This window comes from Triturus cristatus, chromosome 5_2 (genome assembly GCF_964204655.1).
Source record: "Triturus cristatus chromosome 5_2, aTriCri1.1, whole genome shotgun sequence".
Taxonomy (NCBI): Eukaryota; Metazoa; Chordata; class Amphibia; order Caudata; family Salamandridae; genus Triturus; species Triturus cristatus.
The window spans coordinates 1,041,917,134-1,041,940,363 of record NC_140588.1 but is presented as its reverse complement, the minus strand read 5'-3'; the positions used below and the strand labels follow the sequence as shown (position 1 = coordinate 1,041,940,363).

At 46.4% G+C, this 23,230-nt stretch overlaps 1 protein-coding gene across 1 annotated transcript in view; it reads right to left on the bottom strand.

Moving 5' to 3' along the window:
* The window catches only part of YIPF6 (Yip1 domain family member 6), a 131,244-nt gene extending 116,435 nt beyond the window's left edge, over positions 1-14,809 (bottom strand). Inside the window, exon 1 of the mRNA XM_085608320.1 lies at positions 14,652-14,809. Within this exon, the coding sequence (XP_085464446.1) occupies positions 14,652-14,687 (36 nt within the window). The 5' untranslated portion in view covers positions 14,688-14,809. The remainder of the gene's footprint in view (positions 1-14,651) is intronic.
* Positions 14,810-23,230: the final 8,421 nt, after the last annotated feature.

The following is a 23,230-nucleotide window of genomic DNA, read 5'->3' as shown; positions in this document are numbered from 1 at the left end:
CCCACCCACCACGGACAATGCATCAGGTATGTCCGCCCAAATGGTCATGAGCCGCTCTACCAGATTACATTGTAACGGTAGGGCATAAACACTGCCCAGCACCAGGGGGTCCTCCCCGATCACACCCTGGAGAAATAAGTAACGCCCCTGAGGGTCCGTCCATTGTTTATCACGTGTATAGGGGACCCTGCGTTGTATGAATATCGCCATCCCCCGTGATCCTCTCGTAAAGCCGGCGTGGAAGACTTGTTGAAACCCGTAGCGCTGAAAGCAGAGGGCCTTCGTACCCATAAGGTGGGTTTCCTGTAGCAGAAGGATGTCCGCCCCTGCCCGTTTAGCCTGCTGGAGATTGGCCCCCCCGTTTAATCTTGTCCAAGGCTCCACACACATTCCAGCTAACAATGCGGAGAGTACCAGGGGTCAACTGCCCCCTAGTGGGTGTGCTAGCCATCTGGGACTGTATCTGCAACTAGAGGAAGGAAGGGAACGTCTCGGTGCATGTGTGAGGAGCAACTGACCATCAGTAAATGTGCGATCTGAGACCATAAACAAACCCCAACCTATACCTCAAGAACACAAGCATCTGTCGTGGCAGGACTGACTCCAGAGCCCCAACGGGGGGACGCAAGCCACGCCGACCAATGGATCCCCAACTTACAGCCCATGTCTCCTGGGCACGTCCCCGGCCAGCGAAAGCCTGGCAGAGGTCCCGGCCCCTGTCAGAGTCTCTCCGATCAACATTAATTAGGTTAGAGCCCCACAGTCCCGCAGGAACCCATCAATCAGTCTGCCAATGTCTGCCACCCAGTGGCAGAACCCTTCTGGGAGGAAGCACCACAGGACAGAGCGGCGCCTGGATCGCGACCGCCAGATACCCTTCTGTTGCCACCGAGGTCCCCTCAGGGCTGCGTCACCCAATGAGGAGTTGAATTCCCATCGGGGTGGCGTGTGTGCCCGCACCCGTACTGTCTCATCAGTCCATTTGAAGACCTCTTCCGGAGAAGCGAAGAAGTGGGTACGGGAGCGATATACAACTCGTAGACAGGCAGGAAACAGGAGAGCATACGGAAGCTTGAGGTCTCTCAGGCGGGCTTTTGCTGCCAAGAACGACTGCCGCTGTTGCTGTACCAGCCGCGTGTAGTCTGGAAAGATGAGGATACATACATTGTCATAGAGCAGGGGCTCCTTGAGACGGGCCTGTTTCAATATTGCGTCGCGATCAAGATAGTTCAGTAATTTTGCCATCACTGGCCGTGGGCGAGCTCCCAGTGGGGGTGTCTGCATGCGTGCCCTGTGAGCCCGCTCCACCACAAAACAACGGGACAATGCATCCGGAGGTAGCCAACTCTACAACTACTGTGTGAGTAAGCGTTCCATGTGGCCCCCCTCGCATCCCTCTGGAAACCCAACGAAGCACAGATTATTGCGTGGGGCCAGTCCTTTAGCATCCTCCACTCGCAGAGCAAGCCCCTTCTGAGCAGCCTCCATGGCAGCCACCTTTTTTTTCCAGTGTAGTAACATCCTCCTCAACTCCGGCGATACGGGTCTCAGCCTCCGCAATGCGTGACACCGCGTTGCGCAAATCTTGCCGCAGAAGTGTAACATCAGAGCCAACCGCCCCTATTTTGGCATCCAACATATCTCTGGATTGGGTGAAAGTGGCCATGAGTGCCGCGTTATCTGGCATAGTCCCCTCTTTAGCCACAATGAAGACGCGCCCGCCCCGCGGGACCAGGGGACCGCCGGCTCACTCACTGTGCCAAGTGCAGCCCTATGCCCGTCTCCCGCTGCCGCCGAACCGTCCAGCCGTCTCCGATCAACGTCACGGGTGGCAGTCGTCCTCCTTCCTGCTACTCTCGTCTGCCGGCCGGCCTCAGGGTACACTCCTCCCCACCTCAGCAGCTACGTCTCCCCCAGGAGGCCGCTCTCTCCCCTCCTGCGATGTCGGCCAATTTTCAGCACGACGTCCCGGTCTCACGTCAGGCAGCCAGGCCTCGTTCCCAGCGGGCCCCGCCTCGAGCACTAACGAAAGCCCCAGTGCAGCTCAGGACGATTTCTCAATATCGCAGGACTGCCGAATCTCTGTGGAACTCAATTTTTCCTCCGGAGAGTCAGGATAAATGACAGATTAATTGCGGGCTCGACAGAGCTCGCTCAGCACACGTCCACCATGCCGGCTTGCCAAGCCACGCCCCCCTATTTTCCACAGTTTAATCATTTGACAGACTGTATTTCTTGTTATGTTGCTTTTGTCAAGTCACTAACAGTATGCTGTAAAATAATTATATTTCAGTAGAGATTAATAGAGACTTTCTAAAGGCAGTGGCATCACATGCTCCTCTGCTCATGAGAGTCTGGAAGCCCTTGGTATCCTTAGCCAATACCACATCAGTAGTCATTTGCCTGTTTTAACTTGAGTTTCGATGTTCCACACACAATAGCTTTTTAAACAATGAATAATATTGAGCATGGAGTTCTTTGTGCAGGCCAGATTCTGATTACTGGAAACTGCATTCAAACCAGGATGCATTGTTTTACATTGTCTTAGATCCTCGATTTAAAGTCAGTCTTTCTTTAGAACATTACTAGAATATTCCCCATACCAGTTGTTTTAAAAATGCTACTGTGGTTTGAGGGGTATCCGTTTCGATTTTTGTTGCATCAGAAGTAAATGCAATATTTTCACACAGTAGTACACTATTAAGTCTGATTACCCTGAACTCTTACTGGAGTTCATTTAGGTCAGCAAGGTGGCAGCGATAGTAGCCACTCGTAGAAGAGGTATTGGTTGGATGGCTACCCCAGTATCACCCATGTATTGGGCACAGGGCATGATCTCAGAGCATAACTGGTCTAGAGTTTTATCAGCTGCTGGCATCAGCCTTTTCATTCAGCAGTAGAAAGTTCTAGAACAAATCAGAATTGGTTCTGCATTTCTTACCCAATGTTCATCCACATCACCTCAGGTGCCAAGTTGTCACAGTGGAAGCTTATAAGCAATCAGCTGCTCCAACACGTCAACCAGCATATGCCTGATACACTGCACACTGTGAGCAGGACCCACTAAGCATGGCCAATTAATGTGCACAGTGAGTTGTGGTGCCAAGAGGAGAGGTTGCAGGACATGGTCAAAGCCCTTGTTGTGCCAATAGCCATAGCATAACAAAATCAACAAGCTACTGAAAAAAATGCTAAAAGGAAGCTCAGTTTTTTTATTTGGCTTATATATAAAAAAAGGGCAACAAAAATACTTTAGATAACATCTTCCCTCAAAAAGAATAGGTCTACAAACCTTTACCCAAAACACTAAAATTTGCCAGTTATGTTGACAAATGCAAAAACAACAGTTGATGGACAGAATGCAGAACATTCAGTTTTCAACAGCTACGTGGTATAGGTCATAGGTGTGTTGGCGCCTTAAAGAAATTACACATTTGTTATCTGTTTTTCACTTTTATGACGGTGCTGTAAGGTGTAGATAACCACAAACTCTACATGGGGAAGCAAACGCTTGGCACAAATAATTTCAGATCCCCAGCACACGTAAATATAAATTTTTTAACGTTTTTTGGTTTGTAAGTAAAAATTACAGTACATAAAACAATTCAATAAGTCATGTATCAAGTCTTCTTCTTTTTCTTTTTATTTCAAGAAGCTTTCAAGAGGAACATCACAGTCACAGCCAACACGTGTTTCGTCGTATAGGGAAAGTAGTCCCACGACTTCCTCAAGGCTGTGCAAGTAAAAAACAATAGTAAAAACCAATGTATGGCATCAAAAACTTCAACAGAAGAGGGGCTTCTCATCATTAATATGCAACCGTCACACTACGGAAAGAAAAAGAGAATATATAAAAGATTCAAGCATTGTAGATTGTTTCATTAAGATCTCACAAAGTGTGATACGAACAAAGCCAAACGTGAAGGCGAAACCTGATAAGACTATGACCCAAAGAGATGGAGAGAGAAGGAAAAGTTCAAACGTGACAATATCACAGGTTACACATTCTCGTATATTATATCAGAATAAGTAAAGACTGTTCCTTAGCACCGTAAAGAAAGAGTGAGCCTTAAACCAGCATGCAAACCGGTGATAGCTTTCACAACCATAAGACCCTCAAGGCCAAGCATATTTACCTAATTTCTTGTTCAGTTTCACTCTGTTAAGTAAAATGAAAAAAGGCACCGAAAGAAAAGGAGAAACCGTATCTGAAAATGGCCAACAAAAGGTTGCTGAATCTAAACGCCCCGTTTGTGAGCAAGACAAATAACCTACTTTAAATGTGGTTCAAATTCCAGATCACATGGGGGTCTATTCTCGGACGGGGAAATCGAAGTTTCTCACTCTAGTTTCCACGTAATGCGTAAAATCGCAGTAGTCTGTAAAAATGAAGACAGGCCCGTGATTACTCGTATGGAGTACCGGTCCCCTCAGTAACGAGTTACAAACACACTTTCTTGCCTCAATCCATGGTTACCTAGATTGGATCAAACAAGCCCAAAGTCTAACCAAATTCTACCGCACAGTCCGTAACCCAAAACTCAAAGAGGCTGTTAATTGCTAAAGGTAGCCACAATCTAGATCCGTGTCACTGTAATATAGTCAGTGCATCTTCTTACCCAGCGTTATGGATGTGTATATCCTGCCCTCGTCCTCATGTTCTGAAAAGGCGGCTCTGCCGAGTACAGCAGCCCGTGTCCCGAGTATCTCCGTAATGCCTTGGAAACGTCTCGGTAGATAAACTTCCGGACGACGCTAAACGTCTCGCGTCAGAATCATAGAGCTAAAAACAAGACTCAGTGGAGTCTCCCCACAAATGGATATGTTCCCTATATCCATTTGAATTTGAATCACTATTTATTAAGATTCCCATATTTACGAAAGCAAATGACTATGAAAGTGAATTCAAAGATAATAAAAGATAAGAGGAGTTACATTCACCCCAGTACAGAGATCTGGGCCTAAATCCATAGTTTTTTTGCTCACCATGCCAGTCACCCCGAGCGGGAAGGGTATGCCCAGACGTGGGTCCCGTACTCTCCATGCCACTGGAATCAAACTATCCTGGCTGAAGAGGGGTTAAACCCCGAAACCGGTCCTAGGATGCTGGTTTCCAGTCCAGGGAGGACCTGGCTTGGCAGTTCGGGCTGGACTGTTCCCATGAGGCACAGGGTCAAGACTGATTTACATATGGCTGGGTTCAAACTGGAACAGCATGGTGAGCAAAAAAACGATGGATTTAGGCCCCGATCTCTGAACTGGGGTGAATGTATGACATTGGTCTGAATTCTGTCCAACTGTTGTTTTTGCATTTGTAACACTGTTGTGAACACTGGTACCGCATTCTTTTTACACATTTTATTTCAAGCATATGAAACAAAAAGAAAAACGAAAACATACAGCCATTCTCCCAATAAAAATGATAAATTAAAGAAAATTAACCATAAATAACCATTGCATACAATTTTAATTGAACAGCAGGGGTGCTTCCTAGCAGAGAATCCCTTGTCAGGTCGAGTCTAGCGCATGCGCTGCACTAGGAAATCGACCTCTTGGAATCACTTCAGCTTTCTTCAAAGCGCATGCATGTTGTGCTCACACACTATTGGCCTTTGCGTCTGGCTTCAGTACGCAACTGGCCAAAGGTGTGTGGATGTCCCAGCCTCTTTTCAAAGGTTTACTCCCAGAGCGTTTTGCTCTCGGGAGCCAGCAGTGGCGCGCAGGAACCATCTGTTTAGGTCGGCGAGTGCGCAGCACTCCCAGGCTTGTTATCTGCATGTGCACGCCGCTGCTCCTGCCGTAAGTGTCTGCGCTATCAGCCCCTTCCAGTCTGCCTCGGGCCTCTTCCTGTTTGCGCTCCTCTCAGCTTCGTGGCGCGACAGTTAGCAAGAGACGAGGGCCGAGGCGGGAGAGGTAAAAAGGTTACACACTCACCGCAGAAGCACAGACTGTGTAAATGCCACACGCTACCTGCCGGCGCTTCAGGCCCGACACGACTTTAAAGACTAATACTGGGACCTGAGCCTTCACCTCAGCCCGGGATGTTGTAATACCCACGTCAGGCCCAGCCGTTCTCCTGCAAATGTATCCAAGTACTGCAGAGGAGCACGTGCCGGCGAGAACAAGACCTGTAAGATGCAATCGCAGCTACTGCTAGCCAGACAGCAGCATGAGAGGAGCTTTGGAGAGCGTGGGCACTACGAGGGCAGGTTGGGGTAGAAGCATGGGTGTATGTATTGAACCTACTTTAATAATGCGGCTTTCAACCCAAGACCCACATTACTCCTTTCATGCTCAGCGCCGTGATCACTTGCTACTTCCGTTTGTGATGCAAGACTCCCCGGCAGCATGTCCGTGGCCGGGGTTGCCCTGGTAGTGTGCAGAGTGCACCTTGAAAGTGCTCAACAGCACCGCTGCCCTAGCGTTTATACTTCTCGGGAATAAAGTAGTGTGGCTGGCTTCTAACATAGATCATCGCTTACGTCATACCCCAACCCCACGCTCAGTGGCGTAACTGGGGCCTCCATGCAGGATGTGCTGACAGACCCCGGAGTCTCCCATATCTCACATTCATTGGCCTTGGGTTGAATGGAGCCCCTCTTGAATGGTCCCTTGCCTGCAGGGGCCTTTGTTAACCCCTGCATCATGGTACTCAGCCCTGCATCTCCACCTTTCGCATTTGAGATGCCAGGCAGCGGTCTGGCATTAACCATCTCTGCCTAACATGGACCTTATTTGAAGCTTTGGGGGCGGGAACTTAACTTATTGAAGACCACCTAACCGTAGGTATACATATTCCTCTTATTAGCATTTCTAAAGTTAAACCCATTGCTGAAGATGCTTTGTGCACGCTCCTTCTGTGCATTAGTTCCACTTAATATGTATACAACCTTTCAAAGCACATCTGCCCAACTTATGTTGTTGGTCGGCAGGCCTGCATGAGGGACTCCTCTCCCCGCCGGACCTCTCGAGATATCGTAGGGCCAGATGAACCAATCATTTTAACAATCAACAATGCTATAATTCGGCCTTTGCGACCACTTAAATGCTTATTGCTGCTTACCACTCTAATTTGAGAAGTGGGAAATGCTTTTTGACTCCTAAAATGGAATTCCAAATGGCTACTGATTCTGTGTCAGAAAGGGGCGTGTGGTTGACAACCCTTCAAAATACCGGATTGGTATCATATTCATCAATGTTTTGCAATCAAAGTCATGTTGTACTTCACTGCAAGTTATTATTCAAGTCTGCATTGCGTTAAAGCTCAGAATACGGCATGTCCTGAAGTTCTTGCAGGCTTGAGTTGCAAATGCTTAGTAGTGCCCCAAGGAAAGGCAGGCCCGTCGCGTTACTGTGGCAGAGGACGCCATATTAGAAGCACGTATGGTTAATATGGTGTCTAAAAACTGTGAGAGTTTTTAATCGTTCATAATTACACAAACGCACATGAAAATGCACTGCAGGACAAGTAATTTTTCAAGCGTTAAATATGGTTATCATGAAAATGAGTAAACAATCAAAATAATTACATTACCAAACTGACAGCATTATTAATGGTTTGTTTCAAATGTAAACAAACACACGTCTAGGTAAAAGTTGCAGACCAAGGTCAGGTTTTCCTCCCTCGGTTTTCAACTAGTAAAACAAGCATTGGTATAGCCAATAGGTCTTGCCTTTGGGACCTTATAAGTGCATGCAACAGTTAATGTTGTTACACCAAGGATATTGTGCTGGAAAAACACTTATAAGGTCCCAAAGGCGAGACCTATTGGCTATGCCAATGTTTGTTAGTTTTAATATGCATCACAGGAAAATATGGATTCCAATCGGAAAGCTGAAAAAACGTTGTCAACAAAACAAAGAAAAAGAAAAGCAAGCCCAAAAGGATAAAAACTGGGTTGACATCCACTCTGCAGTAAAAAGTGGAAATAGCAAGGCATTCTGGTACATAGTAGCCATACAAATGGGGATAAGAAAGTCAATCCAGGCGTCGCCAGTCACATCATCCGAATGGGAAAAACATATTCTAAAATTATATAAATCTAACAATCAAATACAAGCCTTACTTAGCCAGTCCCCCGGACAAAAAGACCAATCAGAACAGAACATACTAGCTACTTCATCTACGCAGATCGCCACCTTCATTAACACCGCCAGACCATCAGCAGCAATGGGCCCAGACAACATCCCGATCAAAGTCCTTCAATCAGACCCTGAAGGCTGGAGTAAATTTTTAACCCCTCTCTTTCAAAACTGTTTTAGCACCAGGAACATACCAAAATCTTGGCGAAGTAGTATTGTCGCCCCCGTTTTGAAAAAGGGTTCTAGATTTAATCCAATTAATTACAAATTGCTCTCCTTAACCCCACTGGTAAGATCTTTGCAGCATGTGTATTGGACCATTTAAAAGGATGCGCATTCTCGAACAATGTGATTCCTGTGACACAGGCCGGCTTCCACCCAAATCACTCAGTCACAGTCAATATCGCTATCCTTCAGACTGTCCTTGAGAAGCATATAGTTCTAAAATCACAAATAGTCTATTGTGCATTTATTGACTTTTCAACCGCTTTTGACAGCATAGATAGACCAAGGCTATGGAAAAAGCTAGAGAGTCTAGGGATACCCGATGATCTCCTGACAATAATCATATCTCTGCACACAGCAACATGGTGTAGAGTCAAAATGGAGGAAAAAGGGGCCCAACTAGTCCGATCCCCACGATGAATGGTCAAAAACAAGGTTGCCTCCTTGCTCCTTTGTTATTTTCCATCTATACAAGTGACCTACCTGGGTACTTCTCCCAAATTAATAATTTTCCCCTTAAACTAGCGCAAAGTGAAATCCACAGACTAATGTATGCAGACGACATTGTTTTATATTCGACCGTACCCCTAATGGCCTACAAAAAGATTTAGTCAAATTAAATAGATACTCCAAAGAGAATTTTCTGGTCCCTAATATCTCCAAAACTAAAATTCTACTTTTTAGAGGAAGAAGGAAATTTTCGCCTTTTACCTGGTCACTGGGAGGTAAGCCGATGGAGATAGTTAAAGAATACGTTTATTTGGGCCGAATCTTTTCATATAACCTTCAAAATGCTTCCCATGTTCAGCACCTTGGGTGAAAGGCAGAGTCCCATGTCAGGGCATTACAGAGATTCTATTGCTCAACTGGGAATAGGCATTTTAATTCCATGCTCGAGGTTTACAGCATGAAAAATCCACCTATCTTGTTTTATGCCTTGGAATAGATACAGATTAAAACCTGGCGACCAATAAAAGTGAAAGAAGGGACTATTCTTCGAAAACTGCTGAAAGTCACCCAATTGGTCCCCGTAGAAACCTTACGCCTCAAGCTATCCTTAACAAGTATGTACGCTCGAGCGATTTCTAATATTATAGGGTGGGCCTTTAATCTTCTACATGCAACCCCTGGCTCCTTAAGACATATATTAAAACTAGAGACTTTTGGAGAAGATTCGTCACTGCACACTTTTAATAAGAATCTCAAAATAAAATAGCCCTTGAAGTATCTCAATGCACTGTTGCCCTTTTGCAGGCTTGGTCTCCAGGCACATCTGAAGATATTTTTAAAACACACAACATCAAGAATAAGCTTGGCACTAGATAGAGAGCACTGCACACAATTAAAGCACTTCAAAAAGTTTGCAGAAAATGGAGTATATAAAACTCCTGCGTGTTATCTACAGTTTCAGCTAGAACATAGAGTAAGGCGCTGTATGTTTCTTTTGCGATTAGGAATTCTTCTGGTAAAAGTGTACTCTTCCAGATGGAAGCCCCCTGAGCATTACTCGTGTATCTGTGATTTGTGCAATGGAGGAGTACAAGATCTTTTCCACCTTCTTTTTGTTTGTCCAAATCAGACTTTGGTGGAGGCACAACAAATAAACCCTATACGTTTTAAATACAACGTCATTCTAACTCAAGATTTAATTACACTGTGCAAGTCTCCTAATGAATTTGTTTGTCATAACCTGTTTACGTTTTTTAGAAGTTTCTTAGAATTGTTTTAAAAGCGCATATACTTGATAATTATAAACGTATGTCTTTTTATTCATCAATTTTAACCTACAATGCCTATAATTAGTTTTAAAGCAACCCTAAAAGTTTAAATCCAGTTACTTCATATCATATATTTGTATTTGTTGACCTCAGTTGAGGTCTGAATCAAATACAAATTTTGAACAGATTCCAATCGGCACAAATTAAAGGTGCTATTGATTTTGAATTTCTTACCTGAAGACATTATTCAAGCACACATCGATGACTAAAAAAATATAAAGACTGGAAAGATAGAAAAGCATTGGCAAAGTTGTGTTGGTCCACTAGCACGGCGCTTATGTGTTAACATGTGATCAGACAACAAGTTGTTGCTTGCAGAGCCAGCGATTAACAATACAGGATGTAGGTTGTAGTGGTACGCAGCTCCATGTGAATGACAGTTGAAAAGACCAGTGGATGAAGAGGGATAACCCAAGTCTTTCTGTGTATGTATCTATGTATTTATTTGTAATGTGTTTTTTATTACACAAGGCAGGCAAAACAACTAAAGCTGTTCCTGGTGCAAAGGGGCATTTACTAGTCTAATGGATTGCTCTTTGTGCCATAGCAAGTATATAAACCATGCCATTTTCCTCATGCGACACAATTGCTACAACAGCTGTAGGCAGTAACCCTACATTTTCTATAACCAAGAAAAAGTAAAGCACTCTAGCAGCGGTGCAATGATCTTCAGCCCCTGCATTTGAGTTCAAATCCTAGCAGGGCAGACTTAGCCTTCCTTTCTTCTGAATTGAGAAACAGAGTACCATAAAGTGGGTAATAGTAACATCTGTTTTTTAGGGTGCTTAGAAACGGCACAAAGAAATGTGAAGCACTATATAAAAACACTATCTCGGTGTAGGGTCTTTAGTAAAAACAGGAAGATTGGCACTCAGGCTAGTTCGCGTTGTGTCTGCTATGCTAAGAGTGTGCACGGTGCTGCCAAGTCGGGGGGAAATACTCTGTAACCCCCATAACTGTGTGAGTCAAAAAACCCACACCAACAATGAGAACACTGTCCTGGGCACATGAAATGAGGATAAAAGCAATGGCAGAAATGTCTCGTAATGTACCAATTTCTGTGGTCGACATCAGTGTATTGTTCAAAAGTATTTAATAATGCAACAACGAAAAACAACCAGCCAACACGTGTTTCGTCACGGAGTGGCAATGTAGAGTGACCAGACAGTGTCACGAGGCCGGTGATAATTCCAACCCGGCCAGGAGGTCAAAGAGGACCAACCGGTCCACAGCACAGTTCCTTCTGGGAGGGTGGCCCAAAGAAGTGGACCCCTATGGATGGGGCTGTAAGAAGGGCAGTATAGCCCTTAATTACAAGCGGACCTCTATATGGTTGTAACATGTCTGGGTGTGACGTGTTGATGCGAGGGTGATAAAAAACTAGGAAAATCGAGACAGAACCAGTGTCTTCTCTTCTTCTCCACACTGACTCGAGCAGTACGGAGCCCCCGCCCATTCACCTCCTCCAGACACTGGACGGACATAAATACTAATCCCTAGGCATCCCACTCTTCCTCATTTTTTATCACTCTTGCATCAACACGTCACACCCAGACGTGTTACAACCATTTAGAGGTCCGCTTGTAATTAAGGGCCCTTCTTACAGCCCCATCCATAGGGGTCCACTTCTTTGGGCCACCCTCGAAGCAGGAACTGTGACGTGGACCGGTTGGTCCTCTTTGACCCCCTGGCCGGGTTGGAATTATCACCGGCCTCGCGACACTGTCTGGTCACTCTACATCGCCACTCAGCCCTGAAGAAGTCACGGGATAGTTCCCTTATGCGACGAAACCCGTGTTGGCTGGTTGTTTTTCGTTGTTGCATTATTAAATACTTTTGAACAATACACTGGTGTCGACCACAGAAATTGGTACAATACGGGACATTTCTACTATTGTTTTTATCCTCATTTCGTGTGCCCAAGACCGTGTTCTCACTATATAAAAACAATTTATAATTAGTGTACACAAACAACTTCAGATACAGCATCAGTGTATGAATTCTCGCATAAGCACAAGGAACAAGCATCACAGGCAGCAAAAATACAGCTTCTCTCATACAAGCAGGTACATTAAACACCAGTAGCAATGCAACAAAAATGCATAGTACTATAAGAGTAGCAGCTATGCAGGCTTCTCTTACACACAGACCAGGTATAGCAATGGAAGCAGATTTACAGTTCATTTAAAGTCTCTGCACAAATATGGTTCATGTCCTGAGTCACAAAACACACACTACGCACAACCGACAGCAGTATAAGCTCCCATCTGCCTCAGATTGCAGTGGAACCCTACAGGTGGCTACCCATTCATCGCACAAGTACAGTCTTGGATTTATGATTTCTTGGTACCGCTTCACGTAAAGCAGTACATAAGCGTATAAGAGGCATCAGTATTTTGAAAGTCTCCACAAGACACGAAGTAGAACCTGCAAATCACAACTCTTGATTCTAACAGTAGATCACAGACTAATGTATGGAGACTAAAGACCACGCGTTTGTGTTTCAATCCCAATCAGACAACCTAGGATGAGATTTACAAATTAGACATGCAACACAGCGCCCAGCGAGGCTGCACTGCGTTGCGCGATAGTGAGTGAGCAGGTGCGCTCTATATCTTCAGAGATGTGGATCTCTCCTCTGCTTTCCCTTGCGCCGGTGTGGATTTCAACAGCCAAGCACACACCTTAGCGCTAAAGTGGTAGCATGTCTGTATGTGTCTAGCATAGGTTTTGTATAGGAAGGGTACCCTTCTTGTACAAAATACTAGGCCTAGACATGGCTTTGGCTGTATATATTGCTCTTGTGGGGTCGACAGTGCGATGGAGTGGGGGGGATTGTTGTATGTTTTTTCTTATGTTTTGATTTAACTGCAATGCCTTTTAAGTACTTCTGTGTATAAGACAAATTGTCAGAGTCACGATAATGTATATTGATGCTACGGAAGTCTCTGGGCTACAGAGCTCCGCTCTTTATGTGTTATTTGACACGATGGAAAGCTTTTCCCACTTTGTACGCGTGCTGCACAGTGCAGCACGCATGCAAAGTCGAAAAGCACTGAGAAATGAGAGCATTTCTCCTGTTAGCGTCTCCTTTGAAGGGGTGTGAACTTTTTGCGCAAAACCATGTCTACAAATCTTTTGTAAATATGGTTTTGCATCAAAAGGCATGGGTGGTTGCATGGGAACGTACAAGTTCCACCCATTTAACCCCCCCTCGGCGCTAAGTAAGGCAAAGCAGTGCTTCGCATAGCTTTGCGCTACTTCAAGGGTGCTTTCCAGCACAAAACAAGCTTTGCGCTGGAAAATAAACAGCAAAAAAAAACTTTTGAGTTGGTAATCGTCACTTATGTGATGCTAACACAGCGCAAATGTTTGTAAATCTCCCCCTCAGTGGTGTAAGACGTTGATCTTTATATAAACCCACATGTAATTGGTTGTAATCACAGGGGGTCGAGCATGAACTTACCGTTCCATGGTTGATACTCATAAGCACCTCCAATTCCGTTTGTGGAGTGGCTATATTGGGTCACACAGCTCCAAAAAACAATTAGGTAGTGGATGCAGAATGGCTTACAATATCTGAAATGTAATATATTAGCAGGGTGTATCTGGACCCCAGCCAACCAGCCTGCGGTATAAGCTATGTCTAAATTTGCCTCAGCCAACTCAATGCTTTTGTTCCAATTATCTTCCTTTTAATATCAACTTCTGCAATAGTAAAGTAACACCAGTGCAGCTTGCAGCCTAATAACTGACAAGCCCACAAAAGACAGACTACATTACAACAGCTAACATCGGCTAGGTGAAGGTCACTACACTTCACACCAATGTACGCTCAATCAAATGGGTAAGGACGGTTTTTGAACTCCCCTTATGTACTACCTCCCTTTGTTACAAACCTAAAATCAGTCGTCTTTCTGAAGCACAATATTGTACTATTATTGTGATGTTGTACAAAACGTTCTAAACACTGAAGAAGCCACATACAACTGGATCGGTCATGCTCCATGAAGAGTCGTGTAAATAGATGTTGGTGCAGGTGGGGTGTAGAGATTTTTGGGGAAATGAAACATACTCATCTAAAAGGTGTACGCGAGAGGCAGATTTGGATAACTGCACAAAGGCCAAACTTGTTTAGTGCTTAATTAGGGATCTCATGACGCCTCGTCAGGGGTAGTAAGCGCTACATAATTACATTTACTATTAAGGGTACTTGAATCCTCCTTTTAGGAAAGGAAGAATCCTGCTTTTAGGAAAGGAACAAACTTGTTTTTTTGTGCGTTCTCAAAGTATTTAACTAAGCCCAATGCAAAAAAAAAAGAATGATGGTTCACTAACAATTACAGAGGCAGCTTTCAGTTTTGACAGACTGGTGGTATGAATCCCTCCTCTCCCCCCAGTCACAATTTATAGGGTGGGGTCTATGCTGACTCTGCCCTCCACCACATTTCTTACACACCGCGCACAGAGCGCTTATTTGCCTCTTTCCTGCGCCCTTTTAAAGCACCATGCACAGGTCCTTGGAGGGAGCCTAGCCCCGTCCTCTTACACTCACTCCCTCCTCACCAGCGGTTTGTTGCTCTCATCTTCGGCTTCCGCCATCTTCACCAAACAGGGGGACGTGGAGACGGATTTTGTGACGTCATCGAGTCGCGGCCGCTGCACACAGTGACAGTCGGTCTCCGTGGCGACCTACAGACGCAGAAAGCGGTGGAACGCAGATCGGCCATCTTGGAACTGGCTAATTGTAAGGTAACAACGTCGCGTTTCTAGAAATATCAAATGTGATCCTTCTATGCAGCCATACTCTTTTAATGACTGCACTACGGAAGTTCCCCCAATCCATTATGACCACCAGGACACGTCACTTTCCCATAAAAACAAAAGAAGGACGTCCGTAGGAACGTCATTGTGATACATTATAGTCACGGCTTTAAGTGGGATTAAAAACTAGAGGGTCTCATAAAGGGGCGTGGTCAATGTAATTAAGGGCGTGGCTTACAACACGTAAACTAAAAATCTGTGTTTAGCATAGTGTGCCGCCCGACTTGTATTTTGCTGTTTCTGTCATTACCTCCAGATATGATGCAACAAGTAACTTCATACCTACAAGTCAGGACTATTGGCTTTGTCAATGGTTGTTAGTTGCATAAGATAAATAAGCAGCAACTATGGCTTGTATATAATATTGAAAAAGCTTCCACTTAAAGCCCTAGTGACACCAGGACAATGTTGCTGCTCCTGAGTGTAACGTTGCTCAGTAATCACACGAGGCACGTTGTTGGGTTACCGCTATATTTATTTAGCATTCTAATGAGCATGTACCGAGGAGCGTCGGCCGGCACTCTCTCCTCATCTCCCGGCGCGCTAATCTGCGCGCGCACCCCGGCGCCAACGGGGCCGCCTGCGTCACGTCAACGTGACGTGAACAACTAGACCGCTACATATCTCCCCCTTTTACCAAACCAAAAATCAGTCACTTACAGTTCGCAGGTTAGTTCGAAGTCTTGGAACCTGGAAGGCCTTACAACTTGTCTTCCACTCCTGGTCACCTTACCAATGTTCCCTCGAGCCCCTTGGCTCTGCGTTTCCTCGATTTCTGTTCCTCCACTCATCGCTCCTTCGCTGTTCATATTGCCTCTCGGCCTGTCCATCTCTGCCACTGGGGCCTCACCCCTTAACACACCTTCTTGCTCCTCTCCTGCACCTGCTTCTTCCATTAGTTCACTTCCGCCTTCCTTGTTCTCTTCCTCCCCGTCTTCCGTGGCTTCACCTTCCGGATCCCACTGTTCCCATCTCAATATCTTGTTGCACCGGGCCATGCGGTCCTGCGACCACACGTTCCCATCACTGAGCAGGGCCGCTCGATCATAAACTTCCTTAACCTGCATCGGCTTGCTGTACTTGCTGTCTCCCTTTCTTTGTAGGGTCGCCAGCTTTACTCTCACCCATTCTCCTCTCTCTAAGTGAGTGTCCTTCACATTCCTCCTCTTGTTGTAGTTGTCGGTGTAGGTGGCTTGTGCTCTCTCCAGATTTGCTCTTACTACCGCCGGAGACCATTCGCTGGTCACCACCTTCTCCTTCCAGATTCTGTTGTCGTGCGTGAAGGGTTCACGTCCTCTCAATATTTGAAACGGGCTATACCCCGTGCTTGTGGGCGTTATTCTGTAGGCCCATACCATGTTCTCCAACGCTTTCTTCCAGTCTTTATTACAGGTGATGGCCGCTTGTATGGCCCCCATCACCACTCTGTTAAATCGTTCCACCAGACCGTTGCCTGCCGGATGGTATATGGCCGTGTGCTTTACGGAGATGCCATTTCTTCCCATGAATTGTTTCCATCTTTCCGACGTGAACTGTGGTCCATTGTCACTTAAGATGGACTTGGGAATACCTTCTCGGGTGAATGTTTCCGATAGAAACTCCAGGATGTTCTCCGTGTCCATGGATTCGCTCACCTTTATTTCTGGCCATTTGGAATAACGGTCGATGAGGACAACCACGTACTTCTGTATGCTCTGGTCATCCAGCACCGGTCCCAGAATGTCTATTGACAACTCTTCCCACGGGTTTGAGGGAGTGTCGAATTTCCCAAGGGCTGGACGTAGTGGTCTCAATGTTTTGTCGGCCCCTTGACATTGGGGACACTCTCTGACATACCTCTCTGCTCTTACGTCCATACCTGGCCACCAGTAGTTCTGTTTCGATCTGGCTTTGAGTTTCCCTATGCCAAGGTGGCCTTCGTGTAATAAGTCCAGCAGCTTGTTGATAAGATTCGTGGGGGGAATTACTCTGTCTCCCCGGTAGATGAATATGCCCTTGTCTCCTACTGTCAGTTCTTCTTTCACTTCATAAAATGGTTTGAGGTTGGTTTTCACCTTTTTCTTATCAGGCCACCCTTGTGTGATGTGCGCTTTTACTTCCATAAGGTCAGAGTCTTCTTCATAGGCTTCCGTCCACTCTCGTATGCTGATTATCTTCTCTTGGTCCTCTATGAGAGCTACCATCTCTCCTTTGTCCGCTGGGTCTTCTTCTCCCGGCTCCATGGCCGCCGCTCGACTCAAGTAGTCCGCCACTCGGTTCTTGTTTCCAGGGATGTACTCCACATCATATCTGAATTCCAACAGTTTTAAGGACATCTTCGATATCCGGGGTGTGGCGCTGGCGTGCCCGCTCGAAGTTAGTACCTTCACTAACGGCTTGTGGTCCGTCTTGAGCAGGAATCGGGTACCCCATAGGAACTGCCGGAACCTCGTCATGGCCCACACAACCGCCAACATCTCCTTCTCGATGACGCTGTACTTGCCTTCCGTATCCGTCAGTGCTCTGGAGGCGAAACTTATTGTCTCCATGTCCCCTCTTCCTCGGTCTTGCATGAGTACAGCGCCTAACCCCTTGTCGCTGGCGTCGGTGATGAGTATGGTGGCGCCTTGTGGGTCGTACCCCTTGAGCGGTATGGCTTCTAGGATTCCCTTTTTGATGACTTCAAATTCCGCTTGGGCTTCCGGTGTCCACTGGAACACCGTGCTCTCTCTTGTCAGCCTCCTCATGTTGTAGGTCTTGGATGCGAAATGTACCACGAATTTGCTATAGTACTCCGCCATCCCCAGGAACGATCTGACTTCCTCCTTGTTCTTGGGGGGCGGTGCTTCCGCGATGGCTTTCACGTTCCCCGTCTTGGGTGTGATCCCCTGTCGCCCAATTTCATGGCCTAAATAGGTTACCGATTGCAGTCCCAACCGACATTTCGACCATTCTGCCGTGAGGCCTTTGGCTTCCAGTGTTTGTAGTACTTTTTCTAGTTTCCGGTCATGATCTCTCCTATCTCTCCCCATCACTAGGATATCGTCCTGGAAGTACTGTACGTCTTTGCAGTCTCTGAACAATTGGTGCATCATCTTCTGAAAGACGGCTGCCGCCGAGGCTAGCCCGAACGGCATGCGACAAAATCTGTAGCACCCAAACGGGGTGATGAACGATGTCAGGCTTTTGCTGTCCGGGTGTAGAGCTACCTGGTGGTAAGCTGATGTAAGGTCAATGGTGGAGTACCACTGAACTCCTCTGGTTCTTGCCAACATCTCCTCTATCTTGGGAAGGGGAAATTTCTCCACCACTATGTTTTTGTTGAGTTCTCTCAGGTCCACACAGAGCCTGACCTTCCCGTTGGGTTTCATCACGACCACCAAGGGCGCCAGCCATTCGGCGCAGGTAATGGGTTCTATGATGCCCTTCTTCTCCAGATCTTGGAGTTCTGTCTGGACGGCTTCCCTTACTGCAATGGGCACATTCCTCACTTTATGTGCCACTGGTGTGGCTCCGTCCTTGAGCACTATTTTATGTTGAAATTTCTCCATTTTCCCTACAGTGCCCCCAAACACTTTAGGGTAGTTCTTCTTCCATCTGTTCATGTCCGGCCATTCCTCCTGTTCTGTGAGTAGAATTTGTTCCTTCCCTCCTGGGTCGAGTTTTATGCCTAGGTCGCCTTGGTCTAACCATCCTAGGACGGAGGGTCCTTTCTCGGCCACATACAGTTTGCACCGCGCTGATCGGCCTCTGAACTCGAACAGTAGACGTCGGAAGCCCAGCATGGGAATGCGATCCCCATTATAGGTGACCGGTCGTATGTCTAGTTTCTCCAGTTCAGGGCCCAACTTGGATTGGAACTGTTCTTCCCACACTGCTCTCTGTATAATGGTAAATGGGGATCCGGTGTCTGCCACTACTGAAATGGTGATGCCGCCCATGGACATCTCTAGGACTGGTTTGGTTGATCTCTTGGCGTCTACGCTCAATACCTGATCGTATATACATAAGACGGTGACCACTTCTTCCTCTGTGGCTTCCTCCAGGTCTTCTGCGCTTTGGTCAACATATTTCACCACTCCTTTCTGTTGTTTCTTCCGACACACCTTCTCGTAGTGACCCATGATACCGCAGTGCAGGCATTTGGCTCGGAATGCCGGGCAACGTCTGTCGTGGGCTTCGTGGGACCAACTTCCACACCTGTAGCACGTTTTCTTGTTCTCACTGTCCGCTTGATTCCCTTGCCATCTGCTAGTCCCTTTGGCCATGGGTTGTTTGTGTTTCTGGTCCTTGCGGTGATCTCCCTCCTGTATCCTGTTCACCATGGTTGGGGTGACCGCCTCTTTTTTGGTAGCATCGGCGCACCTCTTCGAGAGTTCTGCCCTCTTCACTATGACCATTACTTCCTTGAGTGTGGTGTCCCCACTCGCCCACAGCTTGTCTTGCACGTTTGCGCTGGTGGTGTGCATGATCACCTGGTCTTTTATGAATTCATCTTCCCACAGTGCGTACTTACACGGGGCTGCTAGCTTTCTCAACGCTGCTACATACTCTTCGATGGATTCCCCCACCTTTTGTTTCCTTTGCTGGAAGTTATATCTATCCACTGAAACACAAATGGTGGGGCGGTATCGTTCATCTAGGGCCTCCACTGCATGCGCATACACATCGTCGTCTGTGTCTTCTCTCTTCGTTGGTACTAGACTCTTGTATATTCTCAGACCTTCTGGGCCCAGATTTAGTAGCAGGATGCGTTTTTTTCTCTGAGGAGTGAACTGCTCTTCATTTTCGTCCTCCAGGACCCCTATGAAATTGTCTATATATTCCTTCCAGTCCTCCCATTTCATCAGTGGGTCTCCGGGTTTCGTTAGGAATTGCACTGGTGCAATCGCGTACCCTGCCGGGGTACTCATCTTCACTTCCTTGGCGCTCGTTCCGTCGGTGGCTTTGCTCGGGGGGCTGCCTGGGGTGTTGTTGTTGTTCCCTGTGTGCTTGATTCTCTGGGGGCTTTTGTTACTAGACCCCACCTCCTCCTCTTTGGTAGCCAGCGCAGCGCTCCCTGTGCGTGGATTTGTGTGAAGGTGGCGTGTGTGCTCTTGGCCGTTTGTGGGTAGCGTCGTCCCTGTGGCCTATATGCAGCTCGTGTGCTGTACTGTGGCACTGCCACGCTCCTCGGTTGCTCCGTACCTCGGATCGTCCGACGTGGTTGACTAGGACGTTTTCCGTGACTCCCCCCGCTCCAGGCAGGCCTGTCTGGTGTTCCGTTTTGGGCCTGGTGACCTGCTTGCGTGTCTTCCTTCGCCTCGTGGGGGCCACGTGGAGTGTTGCCCTCTCCTGTGCTCCCGCGTCGGTCAGGTCTCTGTCCCGACCTCGTCGCCACTGTAACGTTGCTCAGTAATCACACGAGGCACGTTGTTGGGTTACCGCTATATTTATTTAGCATTCTAATGAGCATGTACCGAGGAGCGTCGGCCGGCACTCTCTCCTCATCTCCCGGCGCGCTAATCTGCGCGCGCACCCCGGCGCCAACGGGGCCGCCTGCGTCACGTCAACGTGACGTGAACAACTAGACCGCTACACTGAGTTTCAAAAAGAGAAGGGAAATCCGAAGAGAAAATGCATCTCTTAAAAGGATTTCCCTTCCCCTACAACGCTCAACTGGCATGACGTCATGCCGTAACTTCTCCACTAGTGAGAAATGAGTAGTGTGAGCAGCGCACATCGATGTGCCTGCTGTCACTGCAGTCCGGGAAAAAACGGACTGCCTGTACCAGGGCACAAAACAGAGCCCCATAGAGACCCGTTTCGAGGCCCCATAAAAAAAGCATTGGCATAGCCAATAGGTCTTGCCTTTGGGACCTTATAAGTGTTTAGCCATGCAACAGATGATGTTGTTGCACCAAGGATATTGTGCTGCATAACTAAATACTTATTAGGTCTCAAAAGCGAGACCTATTGGCAATGCCAATGTGAAGTAAGTTGAATTAATCCATGCGAAGACAGGTGGATTGTAAATGGAAGTTTATTGATCGTACTCCACCCATGACACGGAGTATCCCTTTACAATCAAGATCCAAACGGTAACTGACTCGTCTCAACCGAGTCGTACAGAACACATCTTTGAAACAATACACAGAGAACCCCGTACAGTCGGATGCGCGAGGACCGCACCATGTGACCAATGCATCGTGCGCTTGCCGCTCGATACATAACACATCACACCATGTCAGTACCCGGCGCAAGCCGCCACCACGTCACCTTCCCCCTTATGAAAATGAACAAAAACAAAAAAATATAAAAACACAATATATTTTTTTTCTTAGTACCTAATAAATGAATTAAACCTAGCCGGTGCTTTAATCGTACGCCCTCGAGAAGAGCATGGAAAAACCCTAGAAGGTTGAGAACAGGGTGCAACCGATGTGGATTGGTTTACAACCCTACCAGTAGATTCCATAACCCCACCAGAAGATTCCAACCAGTGACTCCAATGGAGATCCTCCTCATCTCTTCCACGCCTGCCCTGCATAATCTCAACTTGACGTGTAGACACTTTTACCAAATGTCTTTTACTCCACCAGCCTTTTGCATCAATAAACGCAGCCCCTCTACTAACTTTCATAACTTGTACTGGTTCATAATAGATAGACTCACCCTTCCTCACACACTTTGGTTTCTTAATAAGGACCCAATCCCCAACTAGGACATCCTCACAAAACCCGCTCTTTTTATCAAAATTAGTCTTCATCTGCTCTTGTCTCACATTTACCCTTTTTCGGATTTCATCTAAATCAACCTTTTTCGCCCCAGCCATATTTTGGAGCCAAGTTGGCAACAACGTGGAATGTACCTCCCTGCCTCTTAACAAAGTAAAGGGGGAAACCCCAGTGGTGCAATGAGGGGAGGTGTTATAATTCCAGACTTTCTGTCTGATGAACTCCTTCACATTAATCTTTCCTGACAAGGCAGTCTGAATCCCTTCTTTGATTATTTTATTGCCTCTCTCCACCAAACCATTCGATGAAGGTGAATATAATGCTACCTTCAATTGCTTAATGTCAAGAGTTTTTAAAAATAAGCACATTTTCTCAGACACAAAATGAGTACCATTGTCGGTAACTATTACTTTAGGAGAGCCCTCCACAAGAAAAATTTTGTTCAAAAATGCAATGGTTGTATCGGTGTCAGGTGAGTTTACGAACTCGCAATACATCCATTTCGAATGGTAATCAATTAGGAGAACAATGTACTTGTCCTCTTGATCCAAAATCGAATAAGGCCCCGAAAAATCAATCCCTACTTTTTCCCAAGACGAGTGTGAAAACTCCGTAGGATGAAGTGGAAGCTTAAGTGTTTGCCAGTGCTTATCTGACAAAAGACACTCAGGACAATCATTCACCGATTTCCTTACCTGGCTGTCCAGAGAAGGCCACCAATAATGTTGTTTTATCCTCATAATAGTCTTGGTCACCCCAAGATGCCCCTGATGTGCCTTGTTTATAATTAACGGTCGCAAACTCGTCGGGGGAACAAATTTGTCCCCTCTACGAACAATCCCGTTCTCCACCGAAAGTTCCTCAGCTATTTGGCCGAAGATTCTAAGTTCACCATTGAGACATTTAGAGTTAGGCCAATTTCTAGTAGAATATTCCATTACATTTTGAAGTACTCCATCCTCCCGGCCTGCGGAATTCCACTCATCTTCCGAAAAAACCGAACAAAATTCGGAAATCGCGTCTACAACTGTGACGCATTCAATATCATCAGGTTCAGACTCATCGTCGTCATCCTTGGTCATTGATAATCTGGACAGAAAATCAGCGCGGAAATTCTTTCCACCCTGAATGTACTTTACGGCAAAATGGTATTCCTGCAAACGGGAAACTAACCGCATCAACCTTGCGGACATAGAAGCTGAATTGACTTTCTCAAATATATAAATAAGTGGCTAGTGATCGGTGACAAGTTCAAATTTACGCCCCCATATGTACATTTACAATTTTTGCACGGCCCACACACTTGCTAGAGCCTCTCTTTCTATGGTACTATATTGCTGTTCAAATGATTTGAGTGATCTTGACGCAAAAGCCACTGTTTGTTCCTGGCCGTTAACTCTTTGCGTGAGCACTGCGCCTAGACCAGAGAGACTCGCGTCTACTGTTATTATTGACATGCAATCATCTCTAAACACACATAAGGTTTGTGCGGAAGTAATCATTTTCTTTACGTTATTGAAAACACTATGAAGTTCCGGGGACCAATTAAAGCTAGAGCCCTTCCTTAATAGCAACCTCAAAGGTTCTACCATTTGGGCATATGCAGGTACAAATCTGGCATCATAC